The sequence below is a fragment of the Pristis pectinata genome, chromosome 8 (genome assembly GCF_009764475.1).
Source record: "Pristis pectinata isolate sPriPec2 chromosome 8, sPriPec2.1.pri, whole genome shotgun sequence".
Taxonomy (NCBI): Eukaryota; Metazoa; Chordata; class Chondrichthyes; order Rhinopristiformes; family Pristidae; genus Pristis; species Pristis pectinata.
In genome coordinates this window covers 14,735,816-14,754,351 of record NC_067412.1, presented here as the reverse complement: position 1 = coordinate 14,754,351, position 18,536 = coordinate 14,735,816, and the positions used below count along the sequence as shown (strand labels likewise).

The window sequence follows — 18,536 nt, the reverse complement described above, 5'->3', positions numbered from 1 at the left end:
TGGGTCTGCATTGATACTGTAGATGCAGAGAATATGCTTCACCTGGCAGGGGTATCTGGAACCAGTCTCAAAATAAGGGGAGGGTCCTTGAGGACCAAGAGAAAAAGTAATTTCTTTATCAAGACAGTAGTGAATCTTTGGGATTCTCCACTCGAGGGCTGCGGAGGTTCAGTCCGAGTATGCTCAAGACTAAGATCAATGGACTTTTGCTTTAAGGAAATCATGGGGTTTGGGTTTAGTGTAGGAAAGTGGCGCAAGGTAAAAGATCAGGCATCATTTCATTGAATGGCAGACCAGGCACGAGGGGCTGAACGGCCTCCTCGTTTCTATGTCTTAAGCCCTTATGTAAACGAATCAGAAAAACGGGCTTTTCTCCTTTTCGGGAAATCAGGATCACATCCACACTTGTGACTGTTACTCTGAAATAGTTTCCAGAACAGTCACCCTGCATTCCTTAACTGAATAGGGCTGACTGAATATTGCCCCCGCAAGAACCGCCCACACTCAGATCACAAGTGAGATTCCGCTGTGTTCCCAGTGTTTCTCGAAGTGAAAACAATAGTGCTTAACATTTCTCGTTTGATGTTGGCTGGGTGTGCATCTCTCAAAATGTGAATGGTTCAAACTCTGCTTCTGCATCAGTGACAATTCTACTTACTTCAAGGTCCTGGAGCAAAGTCTGAAGCTGGAATTCATCTTTGAAATCTGGATTGTACTTCGAATCCAGATCGTTGTCAATTTTTTTGAGAAGCTCCTGCATATCCTTTGAGTCTTTGTAAAACTAAAGGATTAAAAAACATTAAAAATGACTGTTTGTAACATTGAACAGACAGTGGGCCATTTTGTTGGCTAGGACTCTGCTTAATTGCTTAGAAAGATTAAACTCAGTTCTGAATGTGTTCCAGGTAAAAGAACAGGAGAGGCAGGATCTTAATCTGTAGGCAAGACAAAGAGCTTGACCTTCATGGGTAGTCCTAAAACTGTCTTCACCAGACATGAACAGAATATAACTGAATGTGTCAAACAATAGGTCTGCCAACCTACCTCAGTAACTGGAGGTCACACCTGTGCATATAAAACAGAAAGAGGCAAGGGAAGACAATTATTGACCAGCCCTGACGATAGACCTCTGGCTCTCAAACAATACACAAAAAGTGCTGGAGGAACTCAGCAGGTCAGGCAGCATCCACAGAGGGAAATAAACAGTCGACATTTCCAGCTGAGACCTGTCACCAGGACTGGAAAGGAAGATGGCAGAAGCCAGAATAAGAAGGTGGGGGGAGGGGGGAGGAGCACACGCAGGCAGGGGATAGGTGAGTTCAGGTAATAGGCGAGTCCAGGTGAGAGGGGGATGGTAGTGAATGGGGGAGGGAGAGAAGAATAAGCCGAGAGGTGATAGGGAGAAGAGGCAAAGGGCTGGATATACGGGTAGGTTAATATGGGTTTAAAATGGACGGCGTGGACTCGTTGGGCCGGAAGGGCCTGTTACCACGCTGTAAATAAAATTTTTTAAAATTACAAGGAGGAATCCGGTAGGAGAGGGCAGTGGACCATGGAATAAAGGACAGAGGAGGGGAGGAGAGGAGATGGGCAAGGAAGCCACACAAATAAGGGAAGACAAAGGAATTGGGGGTGTGGGAGGAGACAAAGAAGAGGTGGGGTTACCAGACATTAGAGAAATCAAGTTGATGCCATCAGGTTGGAGACTCCCAAGGCAAAATACAAGGTGTCCTTCCTCCAACCTGAATCTGGCCTCAATGTGGCAGTAGAGGAGGCCATGGATAGACATGTCAGTACGGGAGTGGGATGTGGAATTGAAGTGGGTGGCCACCGGGAGGACCTGGCTGTTGCAGCCGACGGAACAGAGGTCCTCAACGAAGTGGTCACCTAATCTGCGTCGGGTCTCCCTGATGTACAGGAGGCTGCACCGGGAGCACCGGATGCAATAAATGACACCCTCGGACTCACAGGTGAAGCGCTGCCTCACCTGGAAGGATTGTCTGGGACCCTGAATGACGGTGAGGGAGGAGGTGTAGGAACAGGTGTAGCACTTGGTGCAGTTGCAGGCATAAGTGTCAGGGGGGTTATCAGTGGGAAGGGACGAGTGGACAAGGCAGTGGCAGAGACTGTGGTCCCTTTGTAAAGCAGATAGAGGGGGTGAGGGGAAGATGTGCCTGGTGGTGGGATCCCATTGGAGGTGGCAGAAATTGAGGAGAATGTGTTGGATACGGAGGCTCGTGGGGTGGTAGGTGAGGACAAGGGGAACCCTGTCCCTGTTATGTCACTGGGGTGGGGGTGAGGGTGGACGTGCGGAAAGTAGAGGAGACACGGGCAAGGGCAGCATTGATGGTGATGGGGTGATGGGAGGGAAACCCCGCTTACTGATAAAGGAGGACATCTCTGATGTCCTAGAATGGAAAGCCTCATCATGGGAACAGGTGTGGTGCAGAAACTGGGAGAAGGGGATGGCGTCCTTGCAAGTGACAGGGTGGGAAGACGTGTAGTCAAGGTAGCCATGGGAGTCTGTGGGTTTGTGGAAGATGCCTGGGGTTAATCTATCTCCGGAGACAGAGACAGGGAGATCCAGAAAGGGGAGGGAGGTGTTGGAGATGGACCAAGTGACTTTGAGGGCAGGGTGGAAGTTGGAGGCAAAGATGATGAAATTGAGGAGTTCGGCACAGGTGCAGGAAGCAGCGCGGGTGCAGGAGCAGTTGTTTCAGCCTCAGGTTGTGTGCTTAATAAATCTTGCACTTATTTTAGATACAAAAAAAATGTGAAAGCTTTAAGGAGAATGTTCAGAAGGGAGAAAAGTTATGTTGCATCTCAAGGAGGTCCAAGGAATCATTTTAACATTCAAAATGATGCATTCAGATTCATCTTAAGAACTTCCATAATACATAGTTGCTGTTTTCTCCCTTTTATCACATCTTTAAGTGACATTTTAAACAAAGAAATCCAGGTCATCAGTTCTCCCAATGTTACACCTACAGTCACCTTCACACGTTCCTCCTACCGAAGTCCTTGAGGGAACAATCTCTCCTCTCTTCTGATCCAGCGGTTCATTCTGTCCCTTCCTCAAATCCCAACAATCCCATCCAATTCCTTCTGTCATTCCAACCTGATATTCTTCTCCTTTCCAAACTGCTTCAAACTTTTACCCCTCTGCCATTTGCACCCTTCCTATTCAAGCTGTCATCCTTTCTTCCCTCCAACATTCACAGTTCAAGCCGACTCTTTCTCTCACCCACCTGAGTATTTGTCCCCCCTCACCACTCCATTCTGGACTTGCTGGCACTCTACTTCCTTAGTCTGACTCCATGAACATTGGCACTCTTTCGCCAGTTCAGTCCACTCTGGCACCCTGAGATTAAATGGGCAGGTAGAAGAGCCTGAGTTTAAAGTATTGTAAAAAAAATGTATTAGTCTACTTTGTTTTTTTAGGAAGAGGCCAAAATAAAAAACAGGTGTGGGGAAATTGTATACCAATGTAATTTATACACCAGTATCTTCATCTCACTAATAAACTTGGAAGAATTCAATGTTTTCTTTTCAAGACACAACTTTCTGATGTCTGTTTTTTTGTGTTGCTACATATTCTGCTGAACATTTTTCAAAATAACACAGTGCATTATGAATGGAGTACATAATGTTTCATACCTTCAACTGATTCGGTTTTGATTGACTTGCTTATGAGACGGAAGGCGGCCATTTGGCTCACTGTGCCCGTGCTGGCTCCCAGCAGAGCAATCCCATTAGTCCCAGTTCTCCTCACTTCCCCGTATTCCCTTTCACATGCTCCTCAATTCCCATTGATTTATTTACCACCCACCAACACCAGGGGCAATTTACAGTAGCCAATGAACCAACCAGGAGATCTTAAATGTCTCAAGCTTGTGGGGGAGAAAGCTAAATGTACTTTAAACCCAAGAAAGGTGTTTTCCTAAAATTAGAAATTCCCCTCTTGGGTGGCGTGGGGGAAAGGAGTGACTTATATGTGCAGGGGTGACTGATACTTGGATTTCATGGTAGGTTTTGACAGCTCATTGTTTCCTCACAAGCTGGGTTCAAAGTGCAGTGACGCGCAACATACTGCACATTGAACAAGTTGCCCAGTGAGTAATGCTTTTGCTGGAGTGCCATCAACTTCCAAAGTATCATCAGACCTTGGCTCACCGGTCCATCGGTCTGCTGAAACTGGGTGGCACAGCTGGTAGAGCTGCTGCCTCACAGCTCCAGTGACGTGGGTTCGATCCTGACCTCAGCTGCTGTCTGTGCAGAGTTTGTACGTTCTTCCCACGATGACGTGAGTAATAGACTCCACCTTTCTGATGGCAAGTAAAGTGTTTAGCAAGATTAGACGCAGCTTTCTATGAAGTGAGGAACAAAACCAGGCCATTCAGCTCCTCAAGCCTAAGCAGTCATTTAATTAGATCATTGCTCCAATCTCTATCCTTAATTCCATAACACACCCAGCAAAATCCTATCAATTACATTTTTAGGCTGAGAAACCACTGTCATTTTTCATAGAAATTAATCACAGGCATATTTGCTAAAAGAAGGTTCACAGCAAAGTACGACTCTCATGCTTGATTACCGCCTGTGATCAAAGCTGAATTTTACTCTGCCTCCAAGGACATTTTGCTGCAAGTTCACCAAGTGAAACATTTGTACGGATAAAAAGGAGTAACCAGCCACCAACCCTCAAAAGCTGAGTATTAAAAGACAGTTTCATGTGGTTTTTATGGCTTATCCAAACAGGAAACCTGATGGTTAGGTGGAAAAGATTTACATTTCAAAAGAAAGCTGCTACTCGTGAAACAGTTTGGAACAATACTGCTTACGTACCACCCAGCAACTACAAAGAAGAGCCTCTGAGCAAATAAACTCGCATTGGTTGAAGGAAATAATTCACACATTGATATTCTCCTGGCCTGGTGTTTAGAGTTAAATTTCATTGCAGAAGTAGAGGGTTTGCTCCATTGTTTTCAGCAAGTGAAGCTCAAATGAATGATAGAGAAATGGGGGGGCTATGTGGGAGGGAAGGGTTAGATAGATCTTAGAGCAGGGTAAAATGACATTGTAGGCCGAAGGGCCTGTAGTGTTCTATGTAAGTTCTAAACCCACTAGTATTCTTCTTTATTTGCTTACCTAACCCCCCATCAAATGTCCTGATTAAAATCAATTTCAAATCAGGTATTCTTGATACACAAGCAATAAATCAAGGATGCCTTATTCTTTAACAAATTGTTAGTAACATTAAAAGGAAGTATGCAAGTTGGGGCAAAACATGAAAAAGTAAAGCCAGAACAATGATGTAATTGATGCAACACACACAAAATGCTGGAGGAACTCAGCAGGTCAGGCAGCATCTATGGAGGGAAATAAACAGTCGATGTTTTGGGTTGAAACCCTTCATCAGGACCTGATCTGAAACACCAACTGTTTATTTCCCTCCATAGATGCTGCCTGACCTGCTGAGTTCCTCCAGCATTTTGTGTGTGTTGCTCCAGATACCAGCATCTGCAGAATCTCGTGTCTCTGTAATTGATGCAAACTTTGGAGCAACCACCAACTTTAGTGGAGCTACTGGCTGGTTATGAGTGGTTGGTTCTAGGTGCTGCACCTCCTTTACATGCTCTGTGTTCTGGAAACGCTTTAATATTTTGTCATGGAACAGTTCTGACCTAGAAATTCTTCAATACTGGAATGACATGTTAAACATGCATGCGGACAATGCCTTTCTTTTTGCAACAGCCTGCTACTGCTACTGCTACTGCAATATTCAACTTACAATTGGGAGAGGAGGGGTATAAATGTTGAGCTGGGGTGGTGTGGGAGGTTGGGGTCTCAGTGGAGAGTGCGATCTTCATGACATCGACATAAATCCCTTCTCATATCCAGGCACCATGGGCTGACTCCTGCTCCAGCAGAGTCCTACATGCTTCCCCAAAGCAGGCTGCACACATACCTTTTAGGTGAGGGCCCTTACTGTGTGTGCATTCTCCTCTGGCCCCATCAGCTGCCCATGGGTGAATGAATTTAGCAGAAGTGGATCCAGGTGTTGATGTTACTACACTTGTTCAAACAATTACACAATGAGTGTTTATGGGGTACTTATTAGTACCCCATAAACACTCAGGTCCCCAAAGGAAAATTGCCTACTCTAAGTCAAATAAATTCTGCTGTATTTTGTGCATCGAGTTTGAGCTGTGCAATAGTCATTACATTATTGTGGATGTCAACTAATAGCATGACAGGAGCATGCAGCAAACAGAGCCCTGATCACATGACTGGAAGCACTTATCACATGACAAGAAACATTTCAATTACCTCATGCATCAAACCAAGAGAATGAAAAACTCATATCTGGGTCCCCACAAGCCAACTGTGATGACCAGATTGATTCCACAGATCCCTCTTACCTTGTGGTAGTCATCCATATTTTTGAGATGATTCTCCTCACAGATCAGCAGGTTGAGGTACTCCTTCCAGTCGGCATGCACAGCTTCCATGTGGGCCTGAGAGACAGCCACAATTATGGGATCAGTATCAGCATTATTGTTCAAACAGATCTTAAAGATCCACTTTTCTGAAATATCTATGGAATTATTTACAGAAGTAACACACCTTTAATTTTATGAAAGGTGAAGCTTCACACCGACAAAAAACATTGGTCTTTCAATGTAAAAGTTGTGTGATACCCAAGATAGTAAAAATTTGATCTTAGTGACATTAAAAGGATCATCTCCGTAGCAATTGTATCATTATTTTGAATCTATCACACTAGTTTTCAAAAAACAAAAAATCATTACAGATCATACATATTAGGGAGAGAAGTGTGAGCTATAAGATCAGGGCTCTTCTTATGAGCACAAGGAATTGATGTGCCTTGTCCTGGTATTTTAGGTAACCCTTCTTCTACTTCTCATATGGTGAGAACAATTCATTTTCACTCAGTTCTGTGGCATCTGAAGCGATGATGAGGTTGATGTGAGACCTGCAGACTCTGCCATAGGACGAGCTGAAGGTGGTGGACAGATGTGCAGCAATGAGTTCCTTTCACCCAGCTTCCGAATGCTCCCAATGAAGAGACATGAGGTTCAATGGTTCCCTGAATGTTCCTTCTCCACTCTGAGGGGTGATGGCCAGGGATTCCCTCACATTGGTGAAGTTGTGTTCCTTCAAGCAAGCTTTGAGAATATTCTTGAAGCCTTTGCTCTGGCCTCCTGGTAATCTGCTGCTGTGACGGTATGTTTTGGGAATCTGGTGTCGGGCATGTGGATGATGCAGCTTGTCCAACAGAGCCTGCTGAGTGTTACTACAGCCTCAGTGCTGGGGATGTTGGCCTGGCAGTTAATGGGAGGACAATCCAGAAATAGCTTTACTTGTATTTTTCCAGTGCTTTGAAGTGCCTGCTATAGGTAGTCCATGTCTTAGAAGTACATAGAAGGGCAGTGATCACAGCTGCTCAGTGGACCATGAGCTTAGTATCAAGTGTGAGGGCTTGATCCTCTAACACACTTCCTTGGAAAGCAATGGCACACTGAAAGTTGTGGCGAATTTCATCGTTGCCGTCTGCTGGGTGACTCCCAAGATATGGAAAATGGGCCACTTTCTCTGTGGTCTCATCGTGGATCTTTATTGTTGGAGGGCAGTGTTGTACAACAGGGACAGGTTCATAGAGGACCTTTACTTGGTGGATGTTGGGTATAAATGCTCTTGTATGCTTCAGTGAATGAGCCAACTATGGTTTGGAGCTCAGACCTTGGAGTGTGCACATTTGGTTGTCTGCATGATGCTGCTCAATACCACACTTGGAATGACAATGGTTAAGGAGTGGAGTCATCGTGGGTTGAATAGTCTCTCGTTTCTCTTGCAGATTAGCTCCACTCCAATGGGAAGCTTGTTGGAGGTGAGGTGTAGCATTGTGGCAATGTAGATTGAGATAAGTGTTGGGGCTTTTAATGCAACCTTGCTTGGCACAGTCCATACTGGGATTTGATTTGTTGTTAGAATCACAGTCTGAATGCCATCACGTAGTGATGAAAGATGGAGATGAATTTCTGTATACAGCCACATTTGAGAAGGATACCCCACAGTCCCTCTTGATTGCCAAGTCAAAGTATTTTGTAAAGTCCATGCCTGCTGCTGCTGGTTCTTCTCTTGTGAAGATTGTGTCCACTTTATTGTTTAATGGATAGAATCCACACTGCAACTTTTGGCCAGTGGGAGGAGATGTGACAGGCCAGGAAGAGCCCTCTGCCATTACCATCATTGCATTTGTCTCCTTCTTTGAAGCTACTTACAGTATAACATCGCCAAGATCTTCCTCTTCCCAAACGTTTGAGTGAAATTTCTGTCTGCCAAGTTTTAAAACTTCAGCATTTGCTTCAGAGCCCTTGTTATTTTTCACTTGACAAATGACCTTTCCATGGTGAGACTAGACCAGATAGGATGCCACAGGATGAAGACCACCTGCATCAAGGATAGATTCTTGGCTGTGGAGCTCTTCAAAATCCAGTAGGTACTGAGTGCTTCTCAGCCCTTTGCAATCTCTCCTCCATCCTTGGTTCACAGTTGGGATGGGCCTTTGTGTGTTTGGACTGTAAATGGCTTTGACAACACTGAAGAGTTAGTGCATGTCATGGCATTCAGTGAGCTGCTGGACCTCTGACACTTTCTCCAACCACCATCTGTACTTCATGCCACAGGTTTCTTTTTCTTGGACCCTGGCCTTTTGGTGCCTGTAGAGCTGTTTCTCCCCTCTGAGGTGTGACGTTGTTTGTTTCCAAACCAAGACCACCCTGTGCTTATAGTTAATTATCTATTAGATCTCCCGACTGGTCTCATCAAACCAGACCTGATCATTCAAGCAGGCAATCTGGAACCTCTTCAATCTGGAACTCAAGGCAGACCAGGCACTGTGGACACACTATGGCTCCTGTTGGTTGGAAGCCATCACACTTCCTCTGAGACATTGTCTGGGAAGAGCTTTCATCGAGAGTTTCTTGGGAATATGTATGAAGTGCACAGGGAAGGTCTGCAAGCATTCTTTGCGAATTTGTAAGGTCCATGTCTTAGACATTCCTAATACAGGCTCCTTCAAGTGTAATTTAGGGAACAAATACCTGCTCAAGGCACCTCCCTAATGAATGGTTAGCCTCAGCAGGTGCAGTTGCCTATACAGTACCAGGGACCATACTGTAGCAGTTACTTCTTGCAAGTGATGTGGGTTTGAACATCCAGAATACGTGACCGGAACTTTACAAATCAAACTAAAAGGACTACTAACTTAAAAAATTGAATGTAATGTTTAACTTCCAGCCAATGAGTTAGATATAATTGTTATTTTACTTAAAAGAATTCTCATTCTACTTTCATAATTTGTGTCTTAAGAGCTACAATCCAAGTCAGCTAAGTTAAAAAGTAACCTTTGATTTTAATGAAAGGTCATTTACCTGAAACATTAACTCTTTCTTTCTCAACAGATGCTGCCTGACTTGCTGAATGTTTCCAGTTTATTTTGTTTGATTTCAGATAGCCAACATCTGCAGTATTTGCTTTTGGAAAGAAATCTGTCGAATAAAAGTAACTTAGGGTTGGGAGTACTAGGGCTGCCATTTCCACATTCTGACCTTTTGAAAACCATGCTACTGTTGCAACTATAAACCTGGGTTTAAGTCCCAATTACCTCAACAGCATTCCTTCCTGGGTGGTTCATCTGCAACAGTTTGTTGCCCTCATCATGAAGTTTGGTAACAGCGGCTTCTTTAGCTTCCAGATGTCGGTTCACAAAGCTCTGCAATAGGCAAGCAAAGTGTCAGGGTTACTGCCAATCTCCCCCCACCCTCCTTCTAGACCCAAGAGGTACAGGCAGAGGAATTCCACCACATCTGCAGACGCAACATTTACGGCTGTTGGCTCACTGCTTGGTAAATGTAATAAACTGATTTACCAATTTATATTGTCACATGTACCAAGGTACAGTGAAAAACTTGGTTTTGCATGCCATTCATACAGATCATTTCATTACAACACTGCATTGAGGTAATACAAGGGAAAACAATCACGAATGCAAAATGAAGTGTTACAGTTACAGAGAAAGTGCAGTGCAAGCAGACAATAAGGTGCCAGGCCATAATGAGGTAGATTGTGAGGTCAAGAGCCCATTTTATCGTACTGGGGGACCGTTCAATAGTCTTATAATGGAAAAATAGGAGCAGCTTATAGGTCATTCAGCCCTTGAACCTGCTCTGACATTCATGGCCGATCCTCTACCTCGATAGTATAATTCAGTCCTCTCTCCTCATACCCCTTGTTGCCAGAAATCTCCTTCTTAAATATATTTGGCAACTTAGTCTCTGCAGACTCTGTGATAAAGAATTCTGCACATTCACTACTTTGAGTGGAAGAAATTTCTTATCTCAGTCCTAAATGCCTCACCCCCTTTCCTCAGAATCTGACCCCTAGTTCTAGATCCCACAGCCAGAGAAAACATCCTCCCCACATCTAGCCTGCTGAGCACTGTCAGGATTTTCTATGTTTCAATGAGATCTCCTCTCATTTTACTAAATCCTATTAAATACAGGCCTAGCTGACCCAATCTCTCCTGGTACAGTGGTCTCATCATCCCAGGAATTAGTCTGGTGAACCTTTGTTTCACTCCCCGTGGCTGATACATCTTTTCATCGGTATGGAAATCAACACTTGCAACCTGTATTTGGTGTTGCAGGTCACATGATAACCTGGTCTAGAAATATATCCCTGTTCCTTTAGCTTCCCTGAGTCTAAATTCTGGAACTCCCTTCATAACAACACATGGGAATACTTTCACCAGAGGGACTCCAATGGTTCCAAAAGGCAGTTCATCACCACCTTCTCAAAGGTACCTAGGAAGAGGAAATAACTGCTGGGCTTGACAGTGCCCCCCAGATCGTGAGTAAAGGTCTGCCTGACGTTACCTCATACTGACGGTGGCGGTTTTTGTAGTCCAGGTTCTGGTCACTCCAGTCGTAACGCAGGCGGTCTTCCTCCTGGGTGTCCATCCAGTACAGCTCATTGGTGCAGTTCTGCATGTACTCACGGAGGCTTGACAAGTCTTTCTGCCGCTGCTGCGTTCCTTTCTGCGCAGAACAAGCCAAATAGACATTGAGCAACAGCTGATACTAATTGACATTACGGTGGCTTTACAGACCGTCAGGTTCACTTTGTAACAACGAGCTCTTTATATTCTTAGCAATAGAATAGAAGAGTCAGCGTCTCTCCTGATGTCGTTAATATTGGAGCTCAAATATTAATTAATACTGTCAAGCCAATCTAAAGCACATAGGTACGTGAAAGACTTTGGGCTGATACAGTTCTGAACAAGATTTTCCTCATACTCACCAATAGTTTGTTGTACTTCACCTGGATGGCACTGATATAATTCTGTTGAAAGGAGAGAGAGAGAGAGTGTGTTTTAATAGATAACAAACTATATTTTGTGGGAGAGGATTTCATTTAAAGATATGGTCTTCTCTACTCCCCTCACAACAAAAACTTTAAATAGCGAACCATTCCACTGTGAATGATTACTCAGTTTACAGGAGAAATTATCTGCATGTTGGATATTACAACAATGAAGTTCATATGTTCACTCAGCAGCTGAATTCTGAGGTACAATAACTTTCCTTGAATGGGGACCTAACAATCATCTTGAAAGCAATTCTATTTCTCTTCAGCCACGCTGCACAACTTACCAAGTATTTCCAGCACAAGGTATTTTGCTTTCCTATTTTATTTAGCATCCTTTTAAACTAAATTACATCGGTAGTGTAGCAGTTAGCGTAATGCTATTACAGCGCCAGAGAGCCGGGTTCAATTCCGGCCACTGTCCGTAAGGAGTTTGTACGTTCTCCTCACGTCTGCGTGGGTTTCCTCTGGGTGCTCCGATTTCCTCCCACATTCCAAAGACGTACAGGTTAGGAAGCTGTAGGCATGCTAAGTTGGCGCCGGAAGCATGGCAACATTCACGGGCTGCCCCCAGAACACTCTACGCGAAAGATGCATTTCACTGTGTGTTTTGATGTACATGTGACTAATAAAGATATCTTATCTTATCCTTGAAGAATTACAATTGGATGCAAAGATTTGGGGTACCACAAACAATGCTGCTGTCTGAATAGTTATTCAGATCGTACAACATTTTTTGACCTACAAGTTTCCCTCCCACAGCTGTACAGAAGCCTCACACCTGCTGACTGCTCGTCTTACCTGGTTTTCATTCTTGTTGATGTGATCTCCAATTGTTTCAACCTCTTTAGTGAAGAGCTGGTGGTGTTCCAATTGTTGATCGACAAAAGGTAATTCATTTCCAAAGCCTTGGTTGTTCAGCTCTGTCTGAAGGAGTAAACAGACACAGGAAAAATTCACAGGAGGAAACCGTACCTTCACTGGAGATCAAAGACTCCAAAGACAGAACAATTTTGTATCAAAAGATTGGCCCAGATTTTGAGGTACTAGCAAAGTGAGGTCATCAGAGCTCCCTAATAATACAAGGCAAAGCTGACAGCAACTTTCAATATCTGCCTGAACACAGTCAGATGTGTTGATCCAACGATACCCTACTCATCTGCAGTTAATGCTGCTGCAGTTCTCCCTAATTCAATCTGCACAGGAATCACAGTGGGGAGGTCGTTCAGACAGTTACCCACTAGACTGGCACTGAGGACCAATGGAAAAAGTAAAGTTAGTGGAACCAGAGGTAAATGATATTTTTCAGCATAGTTGGAAACTGCTACTAGAAAAGCTTCTCTGGCTCTGACAAAATGAAGTTTATAAATATGGATTCTCATCCACTCGGGGAGATTACTGTTGGGTAGTGCAGCAGTTAGCACTGTTGCCTCACAGCTCCAGGGACCTGGGTTCAATCCTGACTTCGGATGCTATCTATGCAGAGTTTACACCTTCTCCCCGTGACTAGATGTTTTGCTTTCCTTCCACATCTCAAATGTGCTGATAGCAGTCAGTTCATCTATAAATGGCCCCATTAGTGCAAGTGAGAAAAGAATCAAAGGGGAGTTGCTGGGCCTGTGAGAGAAAATGTGCTGCAGGGCTATAGAGAAACAAGGAGAGGGGGAATGAGACCAATGGGATTACTCTGCCAGAGCTGGCATGCACTTACTAGGCTGAATGGCTTCCTTCATGACATAGTAAGGAAGCATGCACATTTTTCTATTTAATGTTATTCCCTTCATCCAATGTACATGTCCCAATCCTTACTTTGCTTCCTGTACAATGACTTGAGTGTAATTTATAATTCCTATTTTTCTACTTCCAGCTTTGCAGTCTGTATGACTCAGTGAGGATTACTCATGCGGATTGGTGGAAAAACCTCCCTGGTGACAGGCACCACTGATTCCCCAGTAGAGGGCACTTCAAATACTCAGAACCTCTGCTGATGAGGCCGAGGAAAGGCTCTGAACAACTCTACCCCAGGTGAGTGGCAAAAGCCACTCCTTCGCCACTCACAGCAAAATCTAGATTTTAGTTAAAGAAAGACTTACATTTATGCAGCACCATCCGCATCCCTTTCATGAGATCCCAAAGCATTTTTCACCCAGTATAATATTATTAAATATTGCAACGCAACAACTATGGTAAATGAGTACAAGTGTCTTAGGGGGAATTTGGGTGTCTTGGGAAAACCTGGTGATCAGGAAACTGAAGTGATCAGGAACTCTGCCGCTTTTATACTAGTTCTTGGCTGAGTGATTTATCGTATAGTGGGGAGAGGGGGCCAGAGTAAAGCCAGAACTGCTCCATCAGCAAGCAACTCTCAAATTAGGTTCAAATTACCCACCGATATTCAAGATTACCCGAAGTGTAAATCCTTTAAATTCACTGCTGTAGAGGTTGGGAGAAGAGTGTTGTCTTATCAGAAAAGATTTATTGGCCTAAACTCACAGAAATTGAGAAAACGCAATATGATCTCATTGAAATATAAGGTTCTGAGGTAGTTTGACAGGGTGGATGCTGAGAGGCTGTTTCCTCACGTTGCAGTCGAGAATTAGAGGGCAAAGTCTCAGGATAAGGGATAAGTGACTGATGACCAAATTCAGAGGCCTCTGAATATTTGGAGTTCTCTACGTCAGAAGGTCAGAGATGGATACTCAGTCCTCAAGTACATTCAGTGCTGAGATCCATTGATGATTGGACATGTTCATGCCTCACAGCTCCAGCCACACAGGTTTAGTTCTGATCACTGGTGACGTCCAAGTGGAATTTGTACAATCTCCCTGTGACTACATGGATTTCTACTAGTTTCCACCCACATCCCAAAAACAAATGGATTGATGGATTAATTGGCCACTATAAAATTGCCCCAACTGTGTAGGTAAATCTGGGGAGAGCTGAAGGGAATGTGGGAAGAAAAGATTGGGTTGGGGAAAGCTAGTGCAAACATGAATGCTCGATGGTCGGTAAGGACTATGTAGGCCAAAGGGCCTGTTTCTATGCTATATCTCTGACTCTATGATTCTATGACTATAAAGGATCAATCATGATCTAACCAAGTGGTAGAGCAGGCATAAGGGGTATCATGGCCTACCATGACTCCCTTATGTTCCCATGTTTTTATTTCTAAATACTAAACATGTACACAGGTCCACAACATGGAATGTGGAGATTAAAGTTTGACTTCAAGAAGTCCACCTCCCTTCTGCCCAATGATCACCAGTCTGATCCACAGTGCTACTTTAAGTTTGGAATGTAAAAATCTCAACATTAAGTCTATCCTATTCCACACAATGACAGATGCTACTCAGAGTGGTTGTAAAACCAGAAATTACCACGAAATCTTAACAGAAAGAGATGTAAAGGTGAATTAGCAGTGGTTAAATGGGTGACACTATCGCTTGAGTCAGAAGCTTGTACTTCAGGTCCAAATGCAGGGAATTGAGCATATATAAAAAAAATCAATGTGAGCAGACTAACACAGTACTGAAGTAGTGCTGCTGTCAGAAATACTGCCTTTTTGTGAGGTGTTACACAAGATATGGCCTGCTCTCTCAGCCGGATGCAAAATATCCCATGGCATTATTTTCAAAAAGAACAGAGCACATTGATTTGGTGACCTGGTCAATATTTATCCCTCAAACAACAGTACTGTAAAAAGAAACACCCAGATTATCTGTCGTTATTACTTTGATGGGACCTTCCTCTAGAGAAATTCACTGCCCCATTTCCCACAACAGTGATTATACTTTAAAAGGACTTTATGGCCTGTATTGGGACAACATGAAACACGGTACATAAGTGAGAGTCCTTTTTGTTTGAAAGATAGTTCTGTTATTACCTGCTTCTCATCGATCAGTTTGGACCAGTCGATAGTAGGAATTCCATCAGTCCGGCTAAGATTGTAAACCTTCTTATGCTCTAGTCTCAGTTTCTGGATTCTTTCTTTCAACTGCTTGATACTGAAAAGAAAATTCATTCTTTTACTGAAAGTTTGGAACTTTGATATTCTGTCCTCGTCTTCATTATTTTTTCCAAATGTAATTCAATATTCCTCAATGATTAAAGCTATTTTAGGGAAGAGTATTGTAACTCTCCCAAAGGCCTCATGCCATGATCTGGTATCAATACTTAATCCTGGACTTTATTCCTGTTGGATATTATAAGCTACCTTGACCAAGGAGGTGAATAATCACAATGCATCACCAGTCTTTAACAAATTCCACCATTTGCCAATTTTCTGTTAAAAGCAGATTGGGTGAGGTGTTGGTTAGTTCCTGACATCTTTAAAGCCATGGCCCAGCAAGAATTAGCCTCCTTCTAAACAAAAGATAAGTCCAGTAAGGAATTTCAAGGAAGTCTTCTTTATCCAGACAATGGGTGCAACATGGACTTCCTCCAAGGTAAACTGGAGCAGGTTATGGTGATGGGGTTATATGGGTGGTGGTACCAGCTGGACTGTGTAGTCTATTTGTGCTCCATAGATACTATTTAATTCTGTATCATTATGATGGGGAAAGAGTTGAACACAGGAAAGAACATTTGGAATCTGTGCGACTAATCCTCACCTTTATCTTCACTGCAAAATACTGTAACAAAAGTGGTTCCACTTACTCCTCTACAATCATATCAGACTGTGGATGCTTCTCAGAGAGGGCTGTCTGTGCATCTGTCCTAAGGTCTGCTAGTATTATATCTGAATCATCCATCAGTTTAGCAGTGTCCTCTTGGAATAACACACTTTTCCCTTCCTCTATGCGCTTGACATCCTAGAAGGAGTTAAAACAATGGAGATAAACTTATTCAAGATACATTTCTATATTCTTGAGAATCCCATTCATTAATTAGTCACCAAGAGAGAAGGAAGTCAGATTTGGAAATATCTTTTCACTAGGATGCTTGAGTCTACAATTTCCCATAATGAGGAAATGGAAGACTGAAACTGAAGCCTTGAAATAAAACTTATTTTAGTGAGATTCCTCATGAAATTTCTTATTCCTGGCCAACAGAATGAAGAGTGATTGAATAAAGTTGAGAGTTTTTTTTGTAAGAATGTAGTGCAGTAGTGCTCCTCCTCCAGCGCAATGCTGTGATTGTGTGTAATGAACCTTGACTTTTTCTAAAAGTGATTTGATTGATGGTGAGCAGATCTAGGAGATGGAGGGACACTGGCAGAGGCCTGAAGCACAAAACATGAAGTGTTGTCCAGAACAAAGGCACATTAATATTAAGAGTTTCATCAGGGTGAAGAAAGGGCCAATTGCGAATGTATGAGATAGATTTGTTGAGGAGAGTGAGGGAGAGACGGAGATACTGAATAAGCATTTTATTTCTGGTTTCATGGATGAGGTAATGCCCCAGATTGTAGAAACACCAGAAGAAAGAGTGAAAATTGTAAATGATATACATCAACCACTAAGTGTTTAGGTCTGATCATTTGCAGCAAAGGATCATATAAAATAGGAACAGAAATAAACCATCCAGATCCTGCACAGAAACAGAAAAAAAAGGTTCTGGCTGTTATTGCCCTTCTGTGCCAAGGAAGGCTGAGTCACTTGACTGTGTTTCCTCTGGGTGCTCCGGTTTCTTCCCACATTCCAAAGACGTACGGGTTAGGAAGTTGTGGGCATACTATGTTGGCTCTGGAAGCATGGCAACACTTGTGGTCTACCCCCAGAACACTTTATGCAAAAAGATGTATTTCACTGTGTGTTTCAATGTAAATATGACTAATAAAGATCTTATCTGAAGGATGGCAAACGTGATGGTCTTCTTCCAAGGCAACTACACACCAGTTGGTCTTATTTTTTTGTACTTGTTAGAATCGAACAGACTTGGGAATTCTCCATATTTGACTTTCAGTCTCTGGTTATTTATGGAAAGGCTGGTCCCCCTCCCCAGATCCAAACTCGAGCAACCGACATCGCAACTGTGTGTGCTTCTAGTTGTAGCCTGAAAAGTTCAACTAAATCATCTCAGATGTGACTGGTCAAAATGCTATTAATTTGAAGAAAACAGACTTTGTGTACTCAAAGAATTTTCTAATTAATATTCAGAGTATTAATTAAACCACACTTGGAGTACATTTTGCGGTACTGATTCTGACCTTGACTACAAAAAATACTAAAGTATTAGAGAAAGATATAAGAGGATGTTACAGAACTGAGAGTGTGAAAATGTCAGGGAAAGGCCAGGCAGGTGGCTTTTGTTTTCCATGCAAAGGTAAAGCCCTAGAGGAGACATAACTGATGTCATTAAAATTACAAACTGATGTGATGGGACAGATTGTACAAGTGGACAAGTCCATAAGGGAGTATAAATATATGAAAGCTACCACGGATCAAATAAGTCTTTCTTCCCCCCCAGAGATGCTGGCTAACTGAGAAATTCTAGTGGTTTCTGCATTTATTCAAGTGAATAAACAAGTTAATGTAAAAAGGCAACACAGGAGTTTTACTCACATTCCCAAAGACCTTGTACCCAGTCAGATTCTAAAGAATCATGTCCCTGTGAAGTGGTTGGAATTTGCATTCAGCTGTTCCCTAAAGAATTATTCAAGTTATATTAGGGTTTTCTTTTAATCAATCCATTTGTCATCTACAGGTTACTGGGCGACTCACTCTTGAGTTATGATTTGATTCTGATAAGTAAGTCAGTGGAGAAAAATTTAAAGATTTTTATCAATACATTCATTACTCTTTGAGCACCTCCCAGTGTTAGAAATAATGCAAGATAGGGTGGAGCTTCACCTGGGTTTGTCCACAACCCAATAATCATAGATGGTGAAAACAACAGCAAACAGATGCACACCCACACAAGGGTGACAAACTGGGTGTGACTTGTGAAAACCGAGACAAGAGGGTTTAGGAAGGAAGCAAGCCAGTTATTCAAGCAACTGCTATTTCCACTCAATTCAAAACTTACTTGAAGAAGGCTTTCCTCAATCTTGTAGATGTTTTTCTCCACAGTATCTGCATTCTGTTGTAACCTCTCGATCAGCTGTGTGAGCTTCGAAGGCACCTTTCTGTAACAGATGAACAAAA

General features: G+C 43.0%; 1 protein-coding gene across 1 annotated transcript in view; it reads right to left on the bottom strand.

Annotated features, from left to right (window-relative positions):
• Window positions 1–18,536, bottom strand: part of ppl (periplakin) — a 70,915-nt gene that overhangs the window by 28,214 nt on the left and 24,165 nt on the right. The window contains exons 2-10 of the mRNA XM_052022207.1: window positions 18,418–18,517; window positions 16,108–16,262; window positions 15,335–15,455; window positions 12,253–12,378; window positions 11,386–11,427; window positions 10,962–11,123; window positions 9,692–9,799; window positions 6,423–6,518; window positions 659–781 (exon numbers count right to left, since the gene is read on the bottom strand). Coding sequence (XP_051878167.1) covers window positions 659–781; window positions 6,423–6,518; window positions 9,692–9,799; window positions 10,962–11,123; window positions 11,386–11,427; window positions 12,253–12,378; window positions 15,335–15,455; window positions 16,108–16,262; window positions 18,418–18,517 — 1,033 coding nt within the window. The remainder of the gene's footprint in view (window positions 1–658; window positions 782–6,422; window positions 6,519–9,691; window positions 9,800–10,961; window positions 11,124–11,385; window positions 11,428–12,252; window positions 12,379–15,334; window positions 15,456–16,107; window positions 16,263–18,417; window positions 18,518–18,536) is intronic.